The sequence below is a fragment of the Symphodus melops genome (assembly GCF_947650265.1).
Source record: "Symphodus melops genome assembly, chromosome: 8".
Taxonomy (NCBI): Eukaryota; Metazoa; Chordata; class Actinopteri; order Labriformes; family Labridae; genus Symphodus; species Symphodus melops.
In genome coordinates, this window is record NC_136698.1 from 12241395 (window position 1) to 12263497 (window position 22103).

General features: G+C 40.9%; 1 protein-coding gene across 4 annotated transcripts in view; it reads right to left on the reverse strand.

Annotated features, from left to right (window-relative positions):
- Window positions 1-22103, reverse strand: part of ttll7 (tubulin tyrosine ligase-like family, member 7) — a 69438-nt gene that overhangs the window by 18724 nt on the left and 28611 nt on the right. For all 4 annotated transcript variants that reach the window (XR_013779710.1, XM_079350480.1, XM_079350481.1 and 1 more), the window contains exons 10-15: window positions 15541-15635; window positions 13641-13788; window positions 12516-12589; window positions 9565-9700; window positions 4583-4669; window positions 908-1145 (exon numbers count right to left, since the gene is read on the reverse strand). Coding sequence is in view for 3 of the 4 variants with exons in the window: in XM_079350480.1 (XP_079206606.1) it covers window positions 908-1145; window positions 4583-4669; window positions 9565-9700; window positions 12516-12589; window positions 13641-13788; window positions 15541-15635 (778 nt within the window). In the remaining variant the exon portion in view is untranslated. The remainder of the gene's footprint in view (window positions 1-907; window positions 1146-4582; window positions 4670-9564; window positions 9701-12515; window positions 12590-13640; window positions 13789-15540; window positions 15636-22103) is intronic.

Genomic DNA, 22103 nt, shown 5'->3' on the forward strand with positions numbered 1-22103 from the left:
CATAAAATTCAAGGTGTTTTCAAGGTAAACAACAAAAGGAGTCTTTTTTCTAACACTTTCTCTTTCAATCACATTCTGTCTTTTTGCCCTCCACCTTTAATTCACTGGAACTGCACTCCTAAGGACACTTATCTTTCCTAAAGTGCTTTTCAAATGTTCTATGTAGGTGTGTGTGTGTGTTTGTGTGTGTGCATATGTGTGAATGTGTGAAGCAAAGACGCTTCTTTACTGAGGCGCCAAGCAACAAGATGTCACAGGGTCAGCCATTACACTTTAATCAAAATCCAAGTATCTGCTAACATTTTATCACATCACAAAAACTAGCGGGCTGATGAACGTTTGTGATGAACGCCTGCTGGCGGCTCAACCCTGCGATGCTGGAGGATGTGTACCGGTGTGCACTGAAGGTACAGATCAAATCAAGTCTCCCCGCATTTGAATTCTACAAAAAATAAAGTGCATGTACATATTTGTCCTATTACTATAAATATTTTAAACTGTTTAAATTTGGAAAGTGCACCTGGTTGGAGAGTTCATCATGTGCTTGTCGCTTCACAGATCTAATTTCAATTCCAAATAGCTTATTGTGTCCTTTATTTATTTCCTGTCTGCACTTTGTTACTGTCATAGTGAAATACATTTGAAATGGAAAAGCAAACCTTAAAACCAATCAATAAAATGCGTTTTTGCAGGTTTCTGGCTGTGATTTATTACATCTGGATTTTTTTTTTTTAAATTGCTGTAATCAGAAAAAAATAAACCTGCAAACAAGGCAGAATGAGAAGGAGAACGTAAGCAAGCAAAAGAAATAAATAAAATCTCCAACATTTACAGGAAAACAAGGTCTCTAACAACCCCCCCATCCTAATAATCCGATTCTCAGACATCTTACACCCTGCCTCTTTACCTGAGCGCTCAGCTAAGTTCTTTTCCTTGTTGTCCCCAAGGTCATAGGAAACTTTCTTCTCCCTCTTAATTCCACCTCTTCCTCCTTCTCCTCCTCCTCCTGCTTTCCTCCTCTCTTCCTCTTCGTCATCTGAGGAGGAGCAGGAGTTATCAGCGCTGCTGCCACTTGTGAAGTCAGCCAGGTAGTCTGGTCTTTGACGTCTGGGAGTCTGACTGCATTCTGGCATGGCGGTCAAGGGCTGCAGGTAGGGTAAACAAACAAGCACATATTGTTATTATGAGAATGCACCTAGATCTATAGAACACACACAAACATATGTTAATTCTTCTTTTATTCTTGGGGCACTTTACACCGAATACATGCTAACCATAAAGTACCAGAAATCCAAACGTTTAAAACTCAAACAGTCTCTCAAAAGGACACCAGCACAACACTAAACACACAAGAACACTTGTATATAAAGATGTTGAGATGTTGTCACCCTCCCTCAGCCTTTCTTTATCCGCAGCCTATTACAGTACCATCTGTCACTGGGAGACCTGGAGGTGACACAGCCAGCCCACCCGCCCAGGTGTGTGTATGTTTACCTGCAGGCTTATTATTCTACCTGCGTGTGTGTTTCTGTGCTGAAATTATATTATTTTGATGTGCTTCATTTCATTTTTAAGCCTTGTGACCTTCTGATAGACAGTAAAGTCATCTTATTTTATACACTATTTTACATTCACGTCTTTATTTGTGAGCCTGTAACTGTCAACTGGTCTCATTTCAGCTCTTAGTTCTACCACTTCTACCACCCCTTTTCGTGTGCTTCCTCTATAGATACAGTGTCCTTGTCATTTAACCCTTTACAGGGCACTCATTGAAATACTTTCAAATTCAAAAAATTCAACCTCATAGTGTTATTCAGGGACATAACACAACTTTATTTCTGTTATAACATTTTTCAAAAATTGTAAGTTTAATAAAAATGGACAACGGTGCCATGTTTGGTTCAAATGCTACAATAGCAGGATCAGTGACGTAGGGTGATCTCTTCTGATTGGCTGAGTGAGGATCACATGCTTCTCGACCTTACTGAGGTGCAGAAGGCTGGCCATATGTAATGTTTGTGGAAATTACCAAACATAGTCACCTGCCCTATGAAGGATCAAGAGCAAGTGATCGGCAAGCCCTGAAAAGTGAGTAGAAGCAATATGTCCCTGAATGTTCTGCAGACAAGGGCTTTTTAACATCGTACATGGCAACAAGTAATCACTCATTCATTAACACACCATATACATGACGATATAGCATACACATTAAAGTATGACTCTTCTGGTAGTGTCCCTTTTCCTTATTAATGTTTGAACATACATTTATACCATGACTCTGTTGGGTTGGACGACTGAGAGAGGGCACTGTGATTTAATATATGAAGAAGAAAACTGAATGTCTTCATACCGTGAACAAATGTGGATGTTTATATTTCAAAATAAAGTGTATGCAGAAATAGGTTTTCCCAATCTGGTTATATGTTAAAACTGATGTTGTATACCTTTTAAAATCAACAAATTGAAAAGGGTTTTATGCTCTAACAGATTGTATTTTTAAAGTTTGAAGGATGGTAATCCAAACTTTTAAACTCTGCTTTCTTAGAACAGGTGGCTGACTTCCTCATTTATGAAACACTGATCTGCTTTAGAACCTAAAACATGAAAGCTTTTTTTAAATGTTAAGAATTCATTACATTGAATTTCAACTTCTTATTCAGGACGGGAACACACTGATGATATAAATAAAGTATTTATTCATCTGTTATTCAACTGTTAGCTCGGGGCACTGCTGTCAGGAAGCCTGAATTAATGGACAGGAAGTGATCACAGGGCTTACACAGTCACTGCTGGGTAGCTGTGCGGGTGAGTGATGGAGGATTGAGACAGGCAGAGATTAAACACATGAGAGGAAAATAAAATGAAATATGGAAGTGTTAGACTGATGAGGAGAGAAATAAAGAGTTGGACAAGGTGAATCTAACTTTGGGAGCAGAGGGTAATTAAAACACATGCTTTGAATAGAAGGGAAAACGGAAATGAAGAGAGAGGGAGAAAAGGACTCCAAACATACAAGTGTAGAGAAAACAGGAGACAGGAAGAGAGCGGATCAACAGTGGAAAGAAAAGGTTAACAGAAGAACAGACACTTGAGAACAGAGAAAGGAAGAAACTTTACATGTGCTCAACTAAATGAATGACAGTGTTTGAGTAAAAGAATGCTTAAGTGGGAAGTAAGGACAAAGATGCAAGACCCCACAGGTGAAAATGAAAACACAGTGTGAACATGGGACATAAAAGTTGTAGTGAGAGTTCGAAGTGAGTGACAATAGACTTGCTTCCGTTGTTAGCTTCCGTCTTCAGCTTGATTTCAAATCGCCCATTGTTTTGTTCCATGTGACTCATTAACTGAGTGCTTGCTTGGTTGACTTTGGCAAAAAATATATCATTTGTCTTGTAGTGTGCACCTAGCTTAAACCAAATAGTGCAGTTCAAGTTCTAAGAGTGTGTGAGTCAACCCACACAAGCTATGGCTGTGTTGGAAACATTTGACGGGCAAGTCTAAAAATGGTCAGGCCCTGTAGACTAGAATTTGTCTGGAAACTCTGTGAAACTGGCTTACAGTAAGAGGATCAAATGTAATTATGTAAAAAAAAAAAACATATTTAGTAAGCTAGGAGCAAAAGAATGGAGGAAGACCATAAAAATTATAGGAAAAAAAGAAATAGCTAGCATTTCCATATTTCAACATTTCACTTTGTGCTCTCCACGCTCCGTCTTAACATTTCTTCAGCAGTGACATACATCATTGGCCTTTCCTTCCCTCGAAACCCCTTCGCTAATCCCCTCACTCACTTTCCTAGGCTTCATGTTTTCTTGGTTCCCTTTCACCAGATGGCTTGTGAGCGCTGCACTCGGAGGAGTGAATATATCCGTCACAGCTCTTTCTTTCCCCCTTCTCCGCTCTCCTCAATGTCTCTCTCTTCACAGCCAGCAACATCGAAACTGACAGGGTCCAAATTAATTTGGACAACAGTGATTGTGTCTGAACAAGTCCTCATTCCGACTAAGGCCTCTCTAATGCAGCGCTGAACTGCCCTGTCGAGTCCCTAACATACTCTTTGAGTGTTCCAGCCAATTTAGCCCCCAAGTGAGTGAGGCAGGGATGTAGATGTTCAGGCAGAGGAAAGGGATGGAGAGGTGAAGGGAGGGGAGTGAAGCTAGGTGATGGAGGGAGTAATGTGCTGTCGTGGGAAATGGAGGGGGTGTATAGGTGTATGTGACAGAGGAACAGAGAGAGAAGGGGGGAGATAGACAGAACGAGAGATGGCAAGAAGAGAGCAGGAGAGACAGCCTGACAGCTGTCCCCTAGGGGAGTTGGATCTTCACTTTTGGCCTCTTTTTTGATTCCTTTCTTTCTCGCCTTATCCGCTACCCCCCTCTTTATTTTTCTGAATCACATCCTATATGCTTTCTGTGGGCGTTAGCTTCAGGCATCTGCCTACCTACCTCCCCCCTCACTCCCTCTTTCTTTCCCTCTCTGACACTCTTTGCACTTTTTCTTTGGTCCCTTGAGGCACATGGTCCTTATTCTTTCTCCTCTCTCCTGGGTTTCAGTGTCTTGCTACCTCTTCCTCACTCACCTTGGGGCCTCGTTGCCTTGAGGACTTTCCCATTAGCTTCTCGTCATCGAGCTCACATTGCTCCAGCAGATCCAAGATGTCCTCCTCCTTCAGAAATGAAAAACATAGTATAATTAGAAGACAGACTGAAGATGAGAAATTGGCAAAAGTGATTCTTTTGGTTACAAAACAGCATACAGTACAAAGTCTCAACAAAGAGACACAGGGTAGTTTAGTCTTGATGAAACACTGATAAGGAATAATTAAAACAGTGTTTTATGGCTGTAATAACACTGAAGTCAAACTGAAATGTGCAAATTAGAAAAAGTTGGACTTCACAGGAATGTGCCTTATCTGGGTCTTGGAAAAGGCCCTGGCTGAACCAGCATTGCTATTTGGCAGCTATTATAGAGGCTGGATTTGGGAAAGGCAGCTTCATGGCCTTTGCCAATATGCTAGAGCCTTAGCCATTTGGCCATAGCTAAAATGCAGGCAAAGCTGATTAATGTTTTCTTCTTGGGACTTAAAAAGCTTCAATTTCTTGCTAAAAAAAGATGAAAAGTGATTGCTTTTCTCTTAGATTAGTTATCAAACTGCCGTCTGGGCTCCTTTAAGTGGGCACTGTATCCTCTGGCTCCGTGTTGTTGTGTGTGCGTTTGTGTGTGTCAACAAAACACTTCAAGCTATCAAATTCATGACACTGTGGCAGTGATGATTGATACAATGTTTTGCTTATTATAAGGGCTCTCTGACCCTCTGGTGACCTGGTGAAAATATAACTAATAAATAACGTTAATTTAAAATGATATTAACCTTATTTCAGGTTGGGCTTTTTGGATTGGCATAATTGATGCAAGGCTGGCCACTCCAAACTGTCATTGACTGTATCTAATCCACTGTTGATCAGTCCTTAAGTCATAACCATCCCTTTATTTACATGTGTTTAAATATAAAGTAATGACAATTTGTTGAAAAGTATTAGTTTTGCACTAGTATTCTTAAAATCACAGTTGCTGCTTTGTCTCCATGATCTTCAGTGATTTATGAAAAATCAAGATACCAAATGGTATCAAAGCACCAATAATACAAGTTGAAAGATTTTCCACCCATCCCTTTTTGTGTCTCGTTTTTTCTCCTTTGTTGAATTTATTAGCAGGTTAGCTGTTAGCGATTTGGTAGCATCCGCCTACCAAATAGGGCACAGTTGGCTTTACCGAAACAAACTGTACCGATCCATACCGGACCACTTTGTGGAAATGGGGCTTAAGAGTGCAGGTTTGAATGCATCACAGGTAGTGGTGCAACAGATCTCTTTTTCATATTGACCTATGCATATTTACAATTCCAAAAATAATATGTAGAAGCAGGTAAATACATCTTTTTAGAAAATGCAAATGTTAAAAAACAACAATTTAAAAACATGAAGCTCCCATCATGCACATCCACTTTGCAAACGCTGAATAGAAACGTTTTGGTGAATGACAGGTTTGCTGTAATCTACTGAAGTCTTTTATGTCATCTTTTTTCAATTTTTGAACATGTAAAATACACACTTTGAAGATATGTACGTGTGTGCACTGGCTGCTCCTGCAGTGTGTTGTGTGAGTCAGACAAACAACAAATGGTGCCTATGCATTTAGGCAGTATACTGGTATGGCGTTATTGGATAGAGTGAGAGAGTTTGGATATGTTTACAGCAACAGACTACAGCAGCCTGTGTCGTTACTGAAGTGAAGCTACTGATTGATGTCACACAAAGCATACACGCAAATGCAGATGGGCTGAGAGTGAAGGGGGTTCACGTTCAGCCCAAGCTGTGAGGGGTGATCTGAACGGATCACGGCTCAAGCATGATCTGTTTAACTACTATTCACAGGTTTAAGCTCTGTAGTGGATGATACTGGCTGATCCAGGTTTTATGTAATCTATAATGTTTATTTTAATTCTGCTTAACTTTGTATGTACAACATACATGTTTTACATTTACCTTTTTGACTGCCTATTGCTGAAAGTATTTTAAAGATTTGTCATTACCCAGTAAAATGTAAAACTTGATATACTACCTGATACATCACTACTGGTGTTTATCTTCATATTGACAGAGGACTTCAGCAAGCTGAGCATGTACTTGCTCAGCAACACTTTCTTTTTTGGTGTCTTAAAGATTTGATGTAAGAGAAATGACAAAATAGGAAGACATAAGCTGAGCGAGCAGGATAGAGAGCTAACAATTGGACAAACAATTTGATGCACACCTTTCAAACTAACTGTAATAGAAATAGAAAGAAGGGTGATGCAAACCCCTGAGAAACCAGTGTAACCCTCCAATTGTCTGCAGCACAGCAGTGACGCTTGGGAGAATGACTGCAATGCATTTGCACTGTGATTACAACAAATAATGCTGCATCTATTTTTTGACAGTGGGGACCATTCATGACTTTTATTCAATTCACAATGTCCCTGAGTAGCCAACAAGTGCAGCAATCTTGTGGAAGCAGAGATATGTTTGTGGCATGCCGACAAACAATCTCTACAATTCAACACCTGTAAAAAACATTACAAAAGAAAGTTGGACTAGTGAAGATGATGAATTAAGGATACCACCAGGGTTATGATGGATGAATGTTGGGTCTTTGTAATATAGCAATAAGTAAGGTATTTTACCCTGTTTTCGATAAGTGTCTTGAAATGACATGTATTAGGAATTGGCGCTATACAAATAAATTGATCGGGTAAAGCACCTCCACTATAAGTAAGTATAAGTATAAATATTTACATATTTAAGTGAGTTTAGCTAAACATCATTTGGAACATTTTTATGTCAAAATAGATTTACTGTTAAATGGATGAATGAACGATTTAACATAATGACAGCTGAGCCTGAGGTGCACTAATGACGTAAAGTATTATTTGGCATGATGAACTTCGAGCTTATCTCTGCAGTCGCTAAAGAGAACGAAACTGAGATCTTTGAATTTCCTACATTGAAACTTGGTTAGAATTCCATCTCTGCCGATAAGCGGACCAGAATCCATGGCACTCCTGATATCCTTGCTATGGATAGAAGTAGATTTTACATTTAAATCTTTCCCTTCGGAAAAAGTCAAATGTTCGAGAAATATATCCGAAATTAAGCACTGAGCAGCATCTATGCTAAACAATAGCGTCAAATTAGCCACTGTGACTGAAACTAGTAATGTAAAGTCTGCATAAAATGAAAAAATGCATTTGACCAGTTTTAGTCTAGCTTTCCTGTGTTCTTTAATCTTCCATTATCCACAAAAAATATTCCAGTAAGGCATTATCTAAGTATTTTACATCAAAAGTCGGCATAGCTGAGGAATGCAACAAAGCCAGACAGTCTCTCAAGAAATGTAAATCAAGTCACTTTGATTCTTTTGACAGGAAATCAGCGTCTGAATGCATGTATAATGTGAAAAGGTATGCATTACTGGAAGTCTGCTGAATAACCTTCAATTCAAAAAAGTTATTTTTTTCCATAAATTCACAAGATTTGTATCGTGCACTCAGTCCTTAAACAATGGCAGTGAGGTTGTCACTCATGATCATGTTATAAGACAGCAAAGTCTGCATCGTCCTTTTGTCTTATTATCCCCATTTTATTCTAAAAATGAGTCACTCTGGGTGAATTAAACTTACCCTGGCCTGTTTCTTCCGATGCCTGATCTTTGATTGGCATTTCGATAAAAACTCTCGCAAGAGACTCGCTTTAAAGGACGCACATTAACTGTCTTGAAAAACAACCAGTGAAGGACAAGAGGCTGTCAAGGTAGGTTTGTTTCTACAAAAGCAGCACAAGTTTCTCATGAAATCTGCTCCCTGGGCTTTGATATGGATTTAAAATGTCAATACCACTGTCAGAGATATCCATACTCACTATTCACCATTACTATTCAATTGCCAAAAGTAGTTAAGGTTTATTGTTCAATCTCCATTTCCTTTCTTTGTATGCCTCTTCTCTCCATGTTTTTTTGATTTACCACATAGTCTTTTTCTTTCTGTATCATTGATTTGTTCTTTCTGAATACATAACCAAACTTGAAAAAAGAAAATTACATTTATCTTTTGCTTGTTTTTGTGTGCTCCACTCAAGGCATTCCGATTCATACAGCGCCTTCATTATAGTTGTTTGTCACAATACTTCAAGAAGTATTTTGCATGGAACAAAAGTGACTGTCTCAATCAGCAACCTGCCATCTTCACTTTTTATTTCGGACTATTTTTCTCGTATTTCTCTTGTCACCATTTAAACACTCCACATTCTTCTCTTTTTCTTTTTCATTCAAAGTGATTTGGTTTGAAAAGCAGCTTCTGTCCTTTGTAAGGCGTCTTCATATTATCTTTCAAGTTAAGATGAAGCCACATTTTTCCTGGTACCAGAGAAGTTACAGTAGTTATGTGAATACAAAGACTTCTTCTCAGAAGCAAATATCATAATCATAATTTGAAGTATGTATCTCTAAATTCGTGTGATATAACAAATAAAAATGACATCTAATATTTGCACAGAGCAACTATAATCAACTTTGGAGCATCTTGACAACTTGAATGTGACAGATCAAAAAAAAAAGCTTTAAAAAAAAAAAAGTGCTTTAACTGTTAAAAGACAGAAATTACAATGTTGTGTGGGATTTGATTTGCTTTTAAAAGCTTCTGTACACTGCACAACAAATATTTGTGGAGAGACAAAGTGAATGACAGTGAGAAAGTGAGGCAAAGCCAGAAAAAGAAGGGCATTCTGTCAGTCGCTCTAACAAAAATGAAGGACTGCGGCACACTTTCTGCATTATTTGGGCATCCTTTTTGGTCTCTGTGGGCAGAATCGTAATAGAAATGCAGAGTTTCTTTTCTTCAGCTTGTGTTTGTCCACAAGTGTCTGAATATTGTGTGCATGTGTTTAGGTGTTGGTCTCTGCAGGTTTTCTATGGTGTGTGTGTGTGTGTGTGTGTGTGTGTGTGACAGTCTGCCACTGATGTACGTGCCTTCATTCGTTTCAGAGGATTATTCATTTCCTTTTGAAGTGATGCAGCACGCCCGGCGAGGAAGGTCTGAAAGGCGGCCGAGAGCAGGCTTTCATACTTCTCCAACAGCAGCTTGTCGTCTGGGGGGTAAATGCGCCTGTACGCAGTAGAGACAGAGAGAAAGGCAAGGAGAGTGAGGAAGAGAGGAGGGACAATGGAAAGGCAAAGGAGGAGGGTCATCGATGCAGGGTGAAAGGGGATGAGACGGAAAAAAAGAGGAGAAATGATAATATTGAAAGAAGAGAAAACAAAAAGAAGGGGATGAGGGGGATGAAGAAAAGGAATGAAGAAAAGAAGGAGCAAAAGAAGGATACAAGGTGAGTGAAGGAATGGCCGCAGTATTTGGATGGGGGGAACAGTGATGGATAAAACAGAATAGGATTAGGAAAGAGTTGGAAATATGAGGAGAGTTAACAAGAAAGAAATGGAAAAAAAGTTATACAACAATGGAGATGAAAAAGAGGGAGGAGTCGATGAAATGAGCCACAGAGAGGTTGATGCACAGCAGGTGAGAGCAGTGATGGACAGAAAAGAGAGTGGGAAGGACAGGAAACACAAAAATGAGGAGAATTTATAAGTATTTCAGTCAGAGGTGGGAGAGACAAAAGAAAAGGTGAGTGGCAGAATGAAGGGGGGGAATAATGAAGAAGCAGAGAACCAAAAGAGAAGACAGTAAGAAATACGTATTAACAGAGACCTTGAAGTAAGAAGGTGTGGAAACTTCAGTTAAGTTTTTATATGGCACAATGCATCAACGCTTCACACACGTACATTTGTTTAAGATGTGCACTTAAGCATTCGTTTCAGTCTTGGTTTATGTTCCTTTTCATACATTGTGCATACTTACGCTCAGTTATAACCGTGCTAAGTGTTTATCTTGGGCCTGAGGGGATTAGGAAATTGTATAAGCCTCTGCCAGGTTATCCTTGAAATACATCTCCAGACTCCCTTTAAGTCATCACTCTCGCCATCAAATCCAAACAATGGCAGAGTTATAAACCAAATAAGCAATGGCCAGTCTGAAGAGGAAACGCAGGAAAGTAGTTTGGCATATCTGCAAGTTAAGTCAAGTTTAAGGCAGAGGTTTTTTTTTCAAACACACAGCTGGATTCAATGTTTTTGCAGCAGTTGGAACTATTCTGCAATTTACAAATGATTTAGATATTCACTCATGTCTGAATCACAGATTTTTGAGTGCAAGTGCAGTGTCAAGCAAAGTTTAACATCGCACAGTTCCACAATTGAAATTTGTATTGCAGCACATCTTAACAGTTTCACAGAGAGCTGTTGTGCTACGCCTCTGATCTAGATTGTTAAGAAGTTGACCCAATTCGATATCTATATACTTCTTGTTTTTTTTTTTTTCGTTTTTTTGTTGCTGCAGTTCAAATCAAGCTGCTCCTGAAAGAGAAACCTGACATGGACAAATTGCTTTATTTCCCCTTCTTTGAATCATCCTGTGCTAGATTTTCCTATACTTTTCACCTTCTTCTAAAAGAACATTCAAGGTGTCTGATGGCCTGGCGGTTATGTTGTGCGCCTCATGTATGGAGGCCCCCGTGCTCGGGTTCAAGAATCAGACCTCAGCACTTTACAGCACATCAACCCTTAGCTCTCTCCTCCTAACACATCCCGTCTCTCTTCAGCTGTCCTATCTACTGAAGGCCAGTAGATTGGGAAGCATTGAGGACGAACACGGGAATAGAGTAGAAAAAAACGAAAAAAAACTGAAATGATAAAATATGACAAGAACAAGAACATGTCAGTCCTCAAAGAGCCAAATCAATCGCCCTGACTGCTAAGCATAAGGTCAACCCTTTAATAGTGGGGATGTTAACTGCGCCCTCTTTTTTGGCACACTCCATCTGTGAACATATGGAGGTTTTATTTGAGGATGATATTCAATGTTTTTCAAATGATTTTTTTTTCCTCCCACAGTTTCCCACAGGCATCAGAAAACTACAATTCATATTCTATTAACATATTTTCAGAACGATTGTTTCGGTCATCAGTGTCTCTCAAGCCTCCTGATTTCCAACTGCTTACATGATTTAAAATGAGCATCAACAATAGCAGGAACTAGCGTGGTTTCCCTCTGATGCCACAGGGTCTCTGCTTTCTTGATCTGATTCAAGTTTTGTCTAATAGCTGAATGTAAGTAAGTTCATTACCCAAACTCATCTAATGAGAAGCGTTGTGTTAATCAGACTCGAGTGCTGCGCCGGGACACCATCTGAATGCTAAGAGGTCTTTATTAGGGGTGCTCCAGACAGACCTCAGCACTGACTGATTGACTGTCTGGCTGCATGTCGGAAAATTAAAAAAAGAAAAAAAAAAAAAAGAAGGAAGGGGTGACGGCACTTCATGCGAACGGGGATCAGCATTCTGACTCGCCATTCAGTCAAGTGACGAATCAAGAAGTCGCTTACACTCAGGGAGATGGCAAGAAGGCAGAGCCGATTGTGACGGCGTGTGCGTCTGTCTGTGTGTGTGTGTGTGTGTGTGTGTGTGTGCAAGAAAGTGAGTGATGGCAAGAAAATCTAAACCTGGAAATGTGTGTATGTGTGCACATTCTTGGAAAAGAGACGGGTGGTGAAAGACAGAAGGGAAGGAGGATCTCAAATTGTACTTGCTAATTCAAAGTTTCTGACATTCTGAACAGGTAACTATGAGCATAGAGACGAGTCCAAGGATTCAAACATTGACCTGACATACCACCTCCGATTCCCTTTCTTGCTTTGTATTTTTCATATCCTATCAGTCTTCATTCTCCCACTCAAACAAAACACTGTTTGCCCTAATTTTGCAGCATTATTTATTCCCCTGAATGGGGGCTCTAAGCTGCTGATGACCCTGTACGTGTAAGAGTACAAGACATGTCAGTTGCGCTAGCTGATTTGCCTCTTTCTTACCTGTAGTTCCCCAAATGTTGCTTTTCGTGCTCCTCCCTGGAGATCTGCTTGCGGACCTGTGCCAGTCGCTCTTTCTAGAAATAGAAGGAAAAGGATTATGTCTCTCAGGTGAAAGGCACCTGTCATACCCACAGTCTCTTCTAAATACAGAAAGAATAAAGTCTGAAAACGTTAACGGGGGAAAACAACAATGACTGTAATTTAGAGGCCTTCCATCTTCTCTCTCATTAATACGTCAGGAGGTTGTAATTGTGGAGCGCAGTTGGACGATTTGGCATAAAGCCGAGAGGAGGGGTTAGCTCCACTACTTGCGCTGCAGTATTATTGAGCAGGAGGTAATACGTGCCTTCAATAGGTCTGAACCTGGTCTCGCACTTCAACCATAACAGCACTTAAAGAGGAGATAGTGCCCTTTTGAAAATGGTGCCTGTACGCAATCTCTCCTTATTCCCACTGATTACTGCCGTCGCTGATCAAAGGGCTAATCAAAGAGGGTGGGAGGTGTTAAAGTACCAGTAGCAGCCACTTTTCCTCATATAGATAAGGAACAAGTCTCTTGACTCATATCGTTTCAAAGAGAAAATAATTTAATAGTATACTACATGTCTCAGAAAAACGTGACTTTTTGGATGTAGAGTGAGAAGTAAGGAAAGCTGAAAGTAACACAGACATGCTGCCATTCCATGTTTTATCTTCTTTTTTTCTACTAAAAGGTTCATGAGTTTAGTTACTGTCCCGGATGATAGCCCCAAAGGGCACCTATTCCAGAACGACTGATACCAAGCCTCTTTTTGAGCTCATTTTATTGTAGCATAAAAGGCTTAAAAGGTATCACACGGCTTATTGTTGTAGCTTATAACATGACAAGCCATTGTTTCATGAATGAGGTTTCTCTCTTAACTCCCTTGACCACAGGTAAGGGGCATCACCCTGTACAGCTGCTCAGCAGATGCTTCAGCAGATGCTTCAGTGGTGTTTACTTACCAACAGATAAAACTGTGGATTTACTGGGTAGATCCCAGCTATGGACATTAGAAACTCTATAAAGTGTTGGCACTATATTGTCCAACAAGCTAGTCACTGGCTTTAAAAAAAAAAAGAAAAAAAAAAAGGGTTAATCATTACCAGCTCTTCTCTCCTTCGTTCTAGTGTGTGACGCTGTTTCTCCCAGTCCGAGGAAGCAGCCGAGAGTTTCTTCATGGAGCCGTGTCCGTAGAGACGCCTTTGAGCCTCTGCCTTTTCCTGCGCCAGGTTACGTTTCTTATCACTGGCTCTTCAGCAACACAAAACAAAAGCACAGTCAAAACAAGAAATATTTAAACAAATGGAATGGCCTGTTTAGTATTTTCCAATCAAGCTCTAACCTTTTTTTTTTTTTTTTCTGTTTTTGAATCATTCTCGTGGTCCCGTTTAGGATATGGATGTTTCAAAACACGTAACTATTCACAACATGCAGCTTGTGATTGCTTTGCAGCTGGAAGCCCCGTTTGCAAGAACTGCTCGACTGATCAACTTCTTATTCAATGTTGCACACTTTAGTGCTTGGTGATCTTTCACAAAAGATTGAACACCGCGGAGACATAACAAACCAACAACCCCAGGAAGAACAGGACCAGACAGCTAATTCTGAACAAGTGGGCCACTGCAGTCCAGAGAGAGGGCAATTCATTTTAGTCAATCGGTGGCCCTTTAAATTGGATATTGAGTGCTGTTGGGGGGGCTGAGGTTTATCAATGTCCATGCCCGGCCGGGCCTGAATTGATCCCACGTTGATACAGTTGGTGTTGTGAACAGAGTTGAGAGCCGACCCTACCTCTACACACCACTAACCCCTCCCTTTAGGGAAGCAAAGTCACTTCTATATAAGGCAAAGGTGAACCGCGTAGAACAAAGCCCTCATTCACTTCAGTGTGAACATAAGCAGTTTGTCCAGTGGAAAAAGCTCCTCGCCTCCTACAATTTATTTGTCATGAAATAATCAAATCTCCTCTTTTAATCTGTGGGAATGCAGCAAACATCAGCCATGGAACAAATCATTCTGATAAGAGATTTGTTTGTGCTGTCTGAAGCTGGGGGATGGGGGGGATGGAGAGAGTTTTTTATGTAGGATGGCTGCACCTTGCTCCACACTTGACCGAACTAGATCTATGGAGCTGCATGTAATTGATCCATTGTGTGTGTGTGTGTGTGTGTAGGGCTAGTGGTGACTATATTTAGAGCCTTAAGAGGAAGACAAGCACAGAGAAAAAGAGAGCAGAGATCCAGAGGTCTGGTGTAAGATGATCAATCAGTGGACAGGCTCATTGTAGCCAGGGGACAGAGAAGCATGCCAGCAAACAGGCGCACGCACACACACTGACACACACACACACAATCTCTTCACATGTACAAAAAATATATGACAATACAAGAATAATTTTTGTGTGCGTAACGTAAACAAGCAAACAAATACGCCCACAAAGCGTGTAAAAAAGGCCACACAGGAAGCTTATGTAAATGCACAGCGCAGAGTAAACAATAGAAACGAGACTCTAGTAGACTCTGGCGATCAGATAGTCCAGTTATTTTCTATCCTGTTTCTCTTACACACACTCACACACAGACACAGCATGTGTCTGACTGAAGGGTTTACAAATCACACAATCGAGGCGTTGCTTTGCACCGCGGCCATCGGCACCGGCAGCAACGACATCAGAAATTTGCTGTATAAATTTTCACGTCAATAGCCCAAACTTTGAATAATGTTTTTACTGTGTCATCAGTTTGACGCCATAACCAAATGAAAGCTGAATTGTGCAGTGAATCCAAGAGATTCCAAAGTGTCGAGGGTTGCCAAATGAAGACAACTGAAAGAATCAATAGAAAGCCTTAAACTTGCAGAGCCCTGTAAGATAAAGCTTGATGTTGGTGTTGCCTGCCTCCGCACATGAAACTTAAAGGGGCCCCAAGATGCAATTCATGTGTGTCTATCTGCGTGTGTGTGTGTGTGTGTGTGTGTGTGTGTGACTGTAGTGTAAAACAGTACCGAATGTTGAGGAGTTGGAGGGCATTGAGCAGCACCCCTTTCTTCACGTCGTAATCAATCTTCTGATCGGTCCCAAAGCTCGGAGCTCGATTGATCTGCAAGAGAGAAGACAGGAGGAACAGTCAAAGAACATTCTGGGTTTGTTTTTTTTTTGTTTTGATTTTTTCATTTCATTTATTTGTTTCTCTTTCTTCTCAATTCAGCAGTCAGAAATGCTATGCAATTACAGGAGTGCATTCGGGACAAAAGAAAAAAAACATCAGTTCCCACAAGGAGAGAAGAGTGGAAGAAAGATGGAAAGGGATCTTTCTTGCTCTCTCAAGGACACTCAGGAACTTTTAGCCTTCGCCTGGACATACACCATCTGACACTGAAGTGTGCATGTCTGTCTATGTAGACGAGGCCATGTCTGTATAAACACATTATGTTGATTAAACTGTCATCGTAGTAGTGACCCTGCCCTTTTCAGCCAACCACAACAAGCAGTTCATGAGTCTATATAACCTTAGAGTAACAGACGCTGCCACACCTATCTGTAGCGCTGCAACAAACGATCTCTTTGTGAGCATCAGTGAATTACAAGCGCTCAGCTCAATACCCCTGCATACAATCAGGAGCGCTAAGAGAGAGTCGGCTGAGCGAGAATAGAATAAGCCACCTGTGATTTGAGGCACAAAAGCCAGAGTCACCCAGGGAAAAATTCAAGAGCAGATTACCTTCCTTAACAGAACAATTTCCAGCACCAGTGCAAGGTATTCAGATATCAGTTATTATACCTTACACTATAAATAATTCCTTGCGCTTTTTGTTCTTTGTTGTGCTCCCTGTGTCTCTCTCCCTAAGTGAGAATGAGATTGTTTGAGACAACAAAAGAGGCCAGCAAAGGCAGAGGAGAGCAAAGGCGGTTGAATGAATGCACTGGCAACTGTGATTTTAAAAGTGTCTTCCTATGAGGTGACTTCAAATGACAATGCAACAGATGTCCACCTAAAGGCTGGCTCGGCCTGATAGAGGATGATTATGGAGATAAGTCAGGTCTCCTCCCAGTGCTGTTCAAACGCACAAACTCCATTTTTTTCTTTTCACGTGTGAACTATTATAAGACGGTCACTCTGTGATGTCATCAAATTTGGAATAGCTTTCAAAAGAAGCACAATTATTGGGTGTAAGTAAGTTCACATTAATTATGAATGATCGTACTAAACACAAGGAGCTGTCTAATTTGAAAGGTGTACAAACATTCAAGAGACAGAACCTCAGCCGTATCTATATCTAATCTATATACAGGATTTATTTGACCTTTTGCTGCTTCCTCTTATTGTATTTAAGGATTTAAACTTGAGTCATTATAGTTTAAAATACTGTGTAAATAATGTTTAGAATAACTTTATTAAAAAATATACCCAGTCTACAAATATATGGAGCTCAATAGCATGTAAAAACAGGCTGATGACGACCAAACATGTCTACTTTTGGTAATGGGCTGGTATAGCACTGTTCTAGTCTTCTGTCTACTCAAAGCCAGTCACACCGACCCAGTTACACCCCATTCACACACTGATGACAGAAGATGCTATGTAAAGCTGTTACCAGTATTAACAAAGCAAAATCACACACTTTCACACACCGCTGATGCCGCAATGGCCCAAGGACACTTTTTTTTTTAAAGGTTATTTTGGGGTTTAGTTAGTGTGCCTTTATTTTAGAGATAGGACAGTAGATAGAGTCAGAAGTCATAGAGAGTGGGGAATAAAATGCGGAAAGGAGTCAGGAGTTCAGCTTGATGCTCGGCTGTCTGCCTCCATACATGGGCAGCCACTAACCACTAACTGCTAGGCTACCGGAGCCCCTTTCAAGGACGCTTTTGACATGTGACTGCAGGTGCTGGGGATCGAGGCCCCGACCTCCCAGTTGAGAGACGACCAACTCAACCCATGAGGAAGAGCCGCCCGAAGGTAAAACATTTACTTAACGAACATCTGAAAGTCTCTATCAACAGACAGTGTGATACATTTTTCATCCTGTTTCTTCCTTCAGAAAAAAAAGAAAAGAAAATCACTTGGATACAGCTGAACTCATCAAAGCGAAACGACAGCCAATCACAAACTGTGATTTAAGTAACGGAGAAAAGAACGGGCCAATCAAAAGTCTACGAATTCATTATAGAGCCGTTCTTTCCTCCACAGAGGAAGTTAGAGGAGTGAAATAGGCCAATGAGAAAACAGATTGTTGTGCAGCATCAGGCTACTCTGAGCCTTAGAGATTTTTTTTTTTTTTTTTTGGGCTGAAAAAAAGAACAACAAACCAAAAAGCTTCTTTACAGAGGAGTGCAAAGCGTAGCGCTCAGAAACTCCATCCTTCTTCCTTTTCCCTACTTCTCAGCTGGCCATTACTAATCCTGACACAAAGGTGCTTACTTCTGTGTGGCAGTATTTGGAGCAGTGCTGTAAGATATTATTTACATCACAACCAGGCTCCACAGAACAGAGAGAGCCGGAGCATCGGCTGCGCAGCCAGCTGTGGGGCAGGTAGGCCGTAAAAAGAGAAGTGAGTCCTGAAAGCTGATCTTGACAAGCTTGTGTGAGTCAGAAAAACTCTGCCCTGCGTCCAGTGTTCTCCAAAACTGTCCTTCAGTGAGACAACTAAAACCAAATTCCTTCAAATCCAATAAATTCAGCTGTACAATAAATCTTTCATTTCTGAATGTTATAAAGCTGAGGACGGCCAAATAAGAGCTTCCAAAGGTATGAAAATGTGTCTCTTTCAGTGGTTCACAGAACCGATGCACAAACACCGAAAAGTGCCAACAAAGTCTCCACCATGAAGGGAGTTTGTAGGTGCATACAAACTCACTATACCGTGCATTCTCGCACTGACATGTGCTTTTTTTTCCCTACACAGAAACCATTTATCTGAAGGAGGAGGGGTAGGTGATGAATGGTTTGCAGCGTAAAGAGGAGAAAAGAGCAGGCACTCAATCCAACTCTTTGACTCAATAGAAAGTAGTACACAATACATCCCTCTGTGTGCTCAGGAGGACAGCGCTCCACTTCAACCTACAGTACCTTACTTCAAAAAAAAAAAAAAAAAAAATCAAAAGAGAAAGGGGAGAGAGGTCTGTTTTCATTTAGAGCGCTCCTTGATATGACAGCCACAATGAAAAAAAAAAAAAGTATGGCTTAAGAGCGTTATAGCCTATAGGTAACAGCCTCACTGGCAGTGATCCTAGTGACAGTTGTCTCGTTACTTGTCTTCATTTCTTTGTTTGATTTGTGGTGTCAAGCTGTCACAGAGTAGACTGGCATCGCAGCACTCCCCGTCTCTTTTTTTCCCCCTCTTTCGATCTTTCCTCTCTCTCTCTCTCTTTCTCTCTCTCTCTCTCTCTCTCTTTCTCGTTCTACTCTCCCTCCACCTGGTTACTTTCTCTTCCCACTCTCTTCCCGTTTTCAGTCTGGTCACTCCTCGCAAACCCCCTTCCGTTGCCGGCCCTCCCTCTCTGCTCCCCTACATTTCTTATTCATCTCCCTCTTTCTATCTCTCTCTCATGTTTCTGTGTTCTCCTTTTCCTCCCTGGCAGAGGAAGTTGGACCAGTCTGGTCCTAATGAACCCCTGCAGGCTCCCCTAAACCCCCACTCTGATTTCCGTAAGTGACTCTGGCAGGGCCTTAAAGGAGCCCTGGGTCGCTCCAAGACGCCTTCAATAAAAATGTCAGATGGAAAGATTAGAAAGTCCTTCTTTTACCCATGTTTTGATTCATTTCAGCGTCAGCATTGCATAGTATGTCGCTTCAACATTACTCCCTGAAACGGCAGAGTGAGAATGTAAGAAGAGAGCTTATCAGTGTAAGATGTTTCAAACAGCACGCTTATACTCTGCCCGCCGTCTGATTAAACATATGAAAATCAGAAGGTGAGCTGTAACCATTAACGTCCTCGTATAAAACGCTTTATGCACCTGCAGCTGTGCTTTCGACACACATAAGAAACCTGCAAATGTTTATGAGGTCCACTGTGAAATAAATTACTCCTTTTTATCAACTACCCATTCGGTTTCAATTGTCTGTGAACTGCAATCCCTCTGCTGATCTTTATTGCAGATCCTAAAGTAAAAACTGAGCGCTAGAAATGCAACCGGTAGATGTTACATGCCTTATTTGATCTGATAAAGTTTATTAATTTCCAGGTGGGACATTTTTTTTTTCGCCCTCTGGTTTGGATGCCGGCTCAGTCTCATAATGCTTTACCCCTCTGGAAGCGTATTGCTCAAGTAATAAAGCAACAGCAAATTCAAAGCCTAACAGTAACACTATTATTACTGTAGCCGCAGGCCATTCTGCGCACCGAGGAGAATAAAGAGAAATAACGAAGAGAGAATAAACTCGATCTCACTTCATCCTGAGGTTCAACAAGAACTTAGATTCTAACATCATTCAACGAATCATTATTATCATTTCAATTATGGATCGTCCACGCACACAAAAATCTTTGCAACGATTATATGACCGACTCATTGTCATAAATGTAGTAGGCATGTAACAGTAGTGCTTGTGGCCTCTGCTGTGTCATACCGACCCTAATAACACAGCAGTGGCAATGGATCAACAACAATCAGCTGCTATTTTTTCCACAACAAATTGCTTCCTCCCATCAACATCTATTCTCTGTGTGGAATACTCGTCAAACAAGTGCAAGGGCTGCTTGTGATTAATCGGTTCAGAAAAACTACCCCCTCTTATTATTCCTGGCAGAGAGTAAACAACCGCTGCTTTGACAAGCCGCCCATTCTGCCCCGCACACTCAAGGGTATCGGCACAGTTCAACCGCTGTCAGAATGGAGTGTTTGTTGCCGTAAAATGGTGGAACGAAAAAAGGGAAGCAGGGAGGGAGAGCACGAGTAGCAGAGTGACAGAAAGACAGACAGCTGGCCGCCATGTTAAGTCGCTCTCTTGTTTCAGCTGTCTTATCAATCACTGTTTTGTTCTTTTTGTGGCGTTTTCAGTAGACCAGCCTGACACCGGGAAACTCTAGCTGAGCATGCCGAGCTGCTGTGAAAGGTCCGAGGAGAGAGCAGCTCGACGCGGAGCTGAGCCACCAGTGAGTCTGACCCGTGTGACTGGCAAGGCAGGCAGGGTGCAGCGAGTTTGCTATTTTTAAATAACTTTTTTTCTCCTTCTTTTAAAAAGGCACACACAGATCAAATCAGACACAGCCACAAAAAAAAAGCAAATGATGCGTTTTAGTTATTTAAGGAGTTTTAAAAAAAACAAAAAAAAACAAAACAATGAATGAACATAGTTATGCTGTCGCACACAAAAAAAAAAAAGCTAATTCAAGCCTAAGAACTTGCAAAAGTATCTCAACAAAACACACCTAAGGTCCCAAACTGTCAGTCTTAAATATGCCAGGGTATAAATCTTCTTTTACAGTCCCTCGCCCACACAGCAGTTCCATATGTCAGTCATAAACATGCAATATAAATCTTCTCTCTCAATCACGCATGCACCCAAAACACGAACGCACACAAACAGTGGCTGGTGCTGCCATACATGCCTCATGATAAATGACTAAATGTTGGGGTGTGTTTTCAACTGCCCCACATACGAGGTCTGCGCGCTCCTAATTTGATACTTATTCCATGAAATAGTCATGTTGAGGGAAAATGGATGTGGATAGAGACAGACAGTCCCATACATCATTCTAATTATTCTTTAATAAACTCCTTATAAGGCAAACTGTGGCTCGAAGGTAACTACTGCCATCTAGGGTTTACAACAGGAAAGACGCTCCCTCTGAGCTGAGGACCAGATTCATGGACATTTAAATTAGAAGGAATCCTACTAAGTGCCAAAGATGAATAAAAGGGGAACGAAGGGAGACCCTGGTAATTGAGAATATCAAACAGTTTGTGTCCTCCTCTTTCATTTTTCAGCCGACAAAATTCAATCCTGAAGGGATGAGATGTATTTGGAGAGCACAGGTAGCAAATAAATTCCTTCCTAATCACCCTGAATACGTAATAATGTTCCACCTGGCTGTTGTAGGAGTTAAAAACACGATTGAGAAAATATCTAGAAGGCAGACTCACCTCTAAATCTTTCTTCTAAAACTCCTATTCTTCAAATGGCTACTCTTTAGACTTTTTTTTAGAAATTTATTTAGTCCACACAGGACATTCATATTATTTTCAGGAGTCATATTTCACTTGCAGTTTGTTGCCGTTTGCTGGTGGGGAGTTAAAAAAAAAAAAAAAAAAAAGATCCTGTTTGATTCTGTATGTGTGTGTCGTGGCATCTGTTTACACTTGCCAGCACAGATTACTTCGAACAAACATCCCCCCCAAACACAAACGCATACAAACACACATATACACTCGCACTCAAAGGAAAGGTCTGGATTATGTTGGCTCTGAGGAATGGGTGGGGAAATCAAACTCATCTTGAAACAATCGGTGATGTAAAACAGAGCGGGAGGGAAAGTTGTAAGCAGGGGGCTAAGGGAGGAGGAGAGGAGAAAAGGTTTTCAGAATCAGCGCCCTTGGGGGAGCAGTCCAGCTGCAGTCTGTT